This window comes from Nicotiana tomentosiformis, chromosome 12 (assembly GCF_000390325.3).
Source record: "Nicotiana tomentosiformis chromosome 12, ASM39032v3, whole genome shotgun sequence".
NCBI lineage: Eukaryota > Viridiplantae > Streptophyta > Magnoliopsida > Solanales > Solanaceae > Nicotiana > Nicotiana tomentosiformis.
The window spans coordinates 118,918,351-118,925,247 of NC_090823.1; the positions used below are offsets into that span (position 1 = coordinate 118,918,351).

The following is a 6,897-nucleotide window of genomic DNA, read 5'->3' on the forward strand; positions in this document are numbered from 1 at the left end:
ATCACAAGACAAACACGTTAATTATCATCAGGAGGTAAGGCAGCATTGAAACACATAATATGACAGGCCAAGTAACCACTGAAGGAACATGGAATTAAGACGTACTGGCTGGGGGGGGGGCATATTAGCGAGATCACAGTTGAGAAAACAGGTCTTATAACAGATTAAAACACATTAGGTATGCATGACAAACATCACAGAGATTCAATACAGAGTGAGAAGCAAGCTCATGTTAAATAATACATGTAGGTATTCTAATAATGACATAGTAGACTAATTACCCCATGAAGATTCAGATTATGCTAACTATAAGTACGGATCATGCTAATTTGGCAATATGGCATCATTTAGACATGATAAAAATATATTACCATTACTGGTGAAGCAGGGATGGGGGTTAAACATGCTAAAGGGCATACTGATATAGAGCAGGGTCAAAACATGTCAGATATGCAAGTCATCAATACAAAAATTCTGAATATGAGGGGAAACAGGCTTGTGCCATATAGTGGGGTAAATATTCATATTTTTGAACTCAATCAACTAGTCGACTAAAGAAGTACAAATTATGCTAATGAGGCATATTCAAGTAATAAGATTGATAGGAAAAGACTAAATTAAACACCAGAATATGATAACAAGTATAAGGGTCCCAAACAGTAATAATTTCTAACACATTGACTGGTCAGAACTTAATAGAACCAGTTTTAGGCATGCTTAAAGCTAAAGGATAAAGAGACCTAATGAGTTGAGGAAAGAAAACGGAATTACACACAAAAGCACTCTAGAAAACATACTGAACTGACCAATTTCAGGAATGAAAATATATACAAACCATAGATGCCTAGGAATGAAATTTCAAAGTATAGTGACTCACCAGTTAAGCGAAGAATAGTAAAGAATAGGTTTCCACAAAAAACCCAGAATCCCTAATGCGTCAAAGTTCCCAAGAGCTTCTATGAACTCAAGGAATTGCTCGCACCAAGAACTGGTTAAGTAACAAGATGCTAATGGCCTTGGCATTCAGCCGGCCAATACAGAATACCAAGCAAGAGAGTAGCAAAAACCTCAAAATTTTAGTGAAGAAATCGATTTTCTCCTAGTCTCCCCCATAAGGGAAAATGATGGGGCTTATATAGTAGTCAAAAATCGAGCAAACATATAAGGAAAAAAAATAATTTAAACAACAAACAAGGAAAAGAAACATGCAAATCAATTTGAAATCAATTTAAGAGAGAAAATCTGGTAAACCCTAATAATTAGGGAAAGTGTAAATCAGCAAAATATAAACAAAATCGGACTCACACAGTGTAGAATAGAACGCATGTAGACGAAATATATTCCAGATTCAAGAGATAGGAATCTATCGGATAGAATAGGAGAAGTAGTACTTGCCATATTTAGGCAAGTACTAGGTGATACCATAGAGAATCAACTAGTAGCGGAAACACACAAATATGGTAAGTAAATGAGAGAAGAATCCCATTAGAAGAGGCATTAGGAGAGGGGTTTAGAGAGGCGGTGATTAAGGTTCTTTAGAGAGGGGGAGAGTTTTAGGGCGGTGGATTTAGAGGGAATAGGATTAGGATTTGTGGTTGGGTGATTTAAAAGGGGGATTAAATGTGGGCCGTTGATCTTAGAGATCAACGGCCAGGATTTTAAAAAGGGGTTAGGTCGGGTTGTCTAGGCGGGTCATGACCGGTTTGGGCTAGGGTTATTGGGTTAGTGTATTGGGCTGGTTTGGTCCGAAGATTTGACTCAAAATTGGGCCAGCTTTAAAAAATAGAAATTAAAAGAACAATAATTTAAATAAATAGCTAAATAAATATATAAAAATGCTACTTATGCAAATTAATATTTTACAATAATAGGAGACTAAAAAAAATTTAAGATATTATTTTGACCCTAAATGAAATATCAGTTGCAATAAGAATGCAAAATATAGGCTATTATTGCAAATTTATGCAAATAGCCTAAAAATACCATTGTAATTATATAAAAAATGGGGTAAAAATATTTCAAAAACATATTAGGGATGCAAATAATAATGTTAGGTGATTAAAGCATCACAAATAATTTAAAAGAGTGATTACTGAATTTTTATGTAAATTAATGCAAGAAAAATTAATTTAAAAACTCTGAAATTATGAAAAATTATAGGAAATGCTTGTGTAAATCCTGTAAATTAATAATAATAAAAAATAATATTTTAAAAGTATTCATATTATTTAAAAAATATATGAGGGCAAAATTGGGTATCAGCAGCTGCCCCTCTTTACCCGGGAATGATGAAAGAGTTGTCGGGTAAAGAAATGATGACCGATTTTAACCGAATGAGGTGATTTTGTTTTTAAAAAATGGAGGCCGAACACTGGTCCCTGAGTTGCCTACATATCCCTGGTGTTATGGGAATCAGGCTGTGTGTAGTTCGAGATCCAATGTCGAACGAAACCGATGGAGTTGTTATAGGAATGATCGTATGCTTCAGAAAAGGGTTATTTTGGGCAGGACGATATCAGATAGTTTATACGTTACCTGAAACGTTATGGATGTATCTCAGGACGAGTATTTGAACGGTTATCAAGTAGTAGTGGGTAACTGATAGTGATTGGGTTATGATTGAAATAATTGCAGGATGTGAACGCTATGAACGGAAACCGAAGCGAAGATTACTCCCGTTAGGAGAATAGTTACTTCCTGGATTACCTGCAAAACTTAAAACATGATGCATACAAGTATATATGGATTATTACGAGAATTTAAACATGGTGCAAATTTCCTTTGGACCATGAAGATTGTCTTTGGATGGTGATGATGATGTCCTTAGACCATGACGTCCTGGGCCATGAATCATGTGATAAGGGATTCGCAGGTCATGAAATGATGTCCTCGGGCTTTGAGAATGGTGCCTCTAAACCATGACGCCTTTGAATAATGATGTACATTTTCGAGAGATCCTCGGGCCATGGAATGGTATCTTTCGGCTATGAGGATGATGCCTTCAGACTATGACGCCTTTGGACAAAATGACAATGTTTCAGCCCATGAAATGCAAATACAGGTGTTTGGTCATATGCGAAGATAAGACAAGACAAGGCTTAGTCTTGGGTAAGGTGAGGGCAATGCTTAGCCTTGGGTGAGTAGAGGATAATGCCAGGTCTTAGATGGCGTAATGGAGATAGTATTTAATCTTGAGGAAAAGGCAGTGCTTAGCCGTATGCAAGAAGGGGAGACAATGCTTAGTCTCATGCGGGAAAGGAAATGCTTAGCCTTATGCAAATAGGATACAATGCTTAGTCTCATGCAAAGAAAGGAAGTGCTTAGCCTTATGCAGTTAAGGAGGCAGGGCTTAGGCTCATGCAAATAGGAGACAATGCGTAGTCTCATGTAAAGAAAGGCAGTGCTTAGCCTTATGCAGTTAAGGAGGCAGAGCTTAGCCTCATGCAAATATGAGACAATGCTTAGTCTCATACAAAGAAAAGCAGTGCTTAGCCTTATGTAGTTAAGGAGGCAAGGCTTAACCTCATGCAAATAGGAGACAATGCTTAATCTAATGCAAAGAAAGGCAATGCTTATCCTTATGCAGTTAAGGAGGCAAAGCTTAGCCTCATGCAAATAAGAGACAATGCTTAGTCTCATGCGAAGAGAGCCAGTGCTTAGTCTTATGCAGTTAAGGAGGCAATGCTTAGCCTCGTGTAATTAGGAGACAATGCTTAGTCTCATTTAAAGAAAGGAAGTGCTTAGCCTTATGCAGTTAAGGAGGCAATTCTTAGCCTCATGCAAATAGGAGACAATGCTTAGTCTCATGCAAAGAAAGGAAGTGCTTAGCCTTGTGCAGTTAAGGAGGCAATGCTTAGCCTCAAATAGGAGACAATGCTTAGTCTCATGCAAAGAAAGGCAGTGCTTAGTCTTGTGCAGTTAAGGAGGCAATGCTTAGCCTCATACAAGAAAACAATGAGTGGTAGTGAGAAAGCAAAGTATTTCTTAGCTGGAGATGTGTTTGCGTTTGGCAACTTTGTCATTATGAAGGTAGTGATTCTGATGTGTGTATGTATTTGCGCATATTCCTGTTATGTTCGTTGTGCTTGCATCCAAAGAAAAATCGTGAGATTGCAGGGAAGGTTGGTCTGTGCTTTCGCCTTCTCGCTTTGCTTTTTCTCCTGTCTTAAGATCCTATTTGAATTACCCTGGGCAGCATCTCGCTGTTTATAAAGTTTTCAAAAAATATGCATGCATTTGATGAATGTAGTTATTTAAATATAGTAGTATGTAATATTAAGTAATTTAGATGAACCAATGACTGTGACACATTTTAGAGACATTGCGACTTCCTTGCTTTAGAATTTTGAGGGTCCTTCTCAAAATTCTGCCCCAGTTTAAAAGCAATTCTTTGACCGTTCTGGGTATGACAAAGTTGGCTGGACTTGCTTCAGAATTTTGAGGTTCTGACAATGGCAAAATGAAGATCTTATTGAGATGTGACTGAACCCATAGGGATGCCTACGTATCCCCTCTTAAACGGGAATCAGGTCAAGCATAGTTCAATTACATCAAATGAAGAAATGTAAACAATCTAAATATAGTATCTCTTGACTGCGTCTGAGTTGATAGGTTTTGGCCAAATTTCTCCGTCCATTTTTGCAAGTATGAGCGCTCCTCCTGTTAGTACTTTATGAACCATGTAGGGCCCTTTCCAATTGGGTGAAAATTTCCCTTTGGCTTCATCTTGATGCAGGAAGATCTGCTTTAACACCAACTGCCCTGGTGTGAATTGTCTTGGCCTGACCCTTTTATTGAAAGCTCTGGACATTCTGTTCTGGTAAAGTTGACTGTGACATACTGCGTTCATTCTTTTTCCGTCAATGATAGCCAGTTGTTCATAACTACTTTGTATCCATTTCGCATCACTGAGTTCAGCCTCTTGTATGATTCTCAAATAAGGAATTTCTACTTCGGTGGGAATGACGGCTTCAGTACCATAGACCAGCAAATAAGGAGTTTCCCCAGTTGATGTGTGAACCGTGGTGCGATATCCAAGTAGGGCAAATTGTAACTTCTTGTGCCACTGTTTGTGATTATCTACCATCTTCCTTAGTATCTTCTTGATGTTCTTGTTGGCGGCTTCTACAGCTCCATTCATTTACGGTCTCTATGCCATAGAGTTCCTATGCTTGATCTTGAACTTTTCACATATGGCTTTCATCAAATCGCTGTTTAAATTGGCGGCGTTGTCAGTAATGATTGACTGAATCACTATCCTTATGTTGTGTTATCTCATTACATGTCACAGTCGTAGGTTCATCGGGATAGGTAATAATAATGCTGAAAAGAAAAATGTAAAGATTATAATAAATACCAAAAGCAGTAATGCATTAAAAAAATCTTTAAAATGTCAACAAGTGCGGCTTGATGGCTCGAGCAATTACTTCAAAACAGAATACCGAAAAATGTCTCAAATGTTCAAAACTATTTTTTAAAGTAATTCATGCTAATTTGCCAGGCTACCCTGGAACTAGACGAGCCCGGGATGGTGCAGCGGTCCAGTTCTTGAGAAGATGCCAGTATGCACGAACCAACCTTTGGGAATGGGAATAATCAAATGAAAGAAAAAACAAAAAGTAACCATGTTAGTAAGGAATATTAAAAGAGTATTTGCGATATTAAAACATGTTTCACAAAGTCATACAATAATTCGCGTCCTAATTTGGGGACCTCATTGTGCTCGGGGTAGACCAAAGCGACACGTAGACTTGGAGAAAATTGATGCCAACACAACATTTGCGTCATTTCATTAATGCCAAAAATGTTTACGCAATAATGATCAACAAGTTGGCATATTTTTCTCCAAGTAATGCACATAGTATGATATCGTCCATTGGGATTGTGGAAATCCCGTCGAGCTTTGGACGAGGTTCATCTTAGCGGGTTGTTATGTTAATAACGCTTCAACCAGTACTAGGTTTAGCATGATGCATGTACATTTCATGTTGGAGTAGGGTTTCTAGAATGGTCTAGATTGGTACTCCCAAGTGGACAACTTGAGAGGGAAAGGAATGGGACCGTCGATTGCACCGCTGATCGACAAGTCTACCGCAAATAAGCCTTTCCGATTTAAAAAGGTAATTTTCGGAAGAGCGCGGACACTCATCAAGTGCCGTTATGATGATAGTTGGCACGAGTGGAATATGATGTAAAGCATACTTTATGCAGCAATAATAACACGTTATCAGATATTTGCATGATATGTAAAGTAGTAAATAATATAGCAAAGGTAAACATGGAAAGAATATAGAAGAAAAACAAAAGGAAGGAATTAGTTTAGTTCATAAAAATATATGCGGGAATGTAATAAAGCAGGTAAGGAAGTAGGCATGATATAGCAATTTTAACAAGATAAAAGAGCGATCATAGCAAGTAAAGGTGAATAGGGGGAAGGGATGTGCTTGTCATAGCAGATTTAAACAAATAAAGGTGAGTAGGGGAAGGGATGTGCATGTCGTAGCGGATTTAAACAAATAAAGGTGAGTAGGGGAAAGGATGTGCATGTGACAAAGAAAGTAATCCACATAAGCCAAGTTCATTATGGTAAGAGACTAAGTGTAAATCCCCAGCAGAGTCGCCATACTGTCGCGCCCCCTTTTTCTCGCGAAATCGGGCTTCGACACGTGACAACTCTTTTAAAGGAGGTATTAAAAGGGGAGAGTCGCCACCTAACGATTTTTAAGGTGCGTTAGGGCACCGATTTGCAAATGACTCTGTTTTAACTAGTTTACATCACCAAAGATCGGGTAAGGGCTCAAGTTACCTCAATAAGAAGGTATTAGGTACTCCTCGAGGTCCACAACTGTGGGTCCCAGCTGAACATAAATTATATGGATTAGTCTATGTGATCAAGTG

At 38.1% G+C, this 6,897-nt stretch overlaps 1 protein-coding gene across 1 annotated transcript; it reads right to left on the reverse strand.

Annotated features, from left to right (window-relative positions):
- Nucleotides 1–4,573: 4,573 nt before the first annotated feature.
- LOC138903291 (uncharacterized) lies at nucleotides 4,574–5,140 on the reverse strand. Its single transcript, XM_070191234.1, has one exon. It carries the CDS (start codon nucleotides 5,138–5,140, stop codon nucleotides 4,574–4,576), a length of 567 nt encoding a protein of 188 aa, XP_070047335.1.
- Between the last annotated feature and the right edge of the window lie 1,757 nt (nucleotides 5,141–6,897).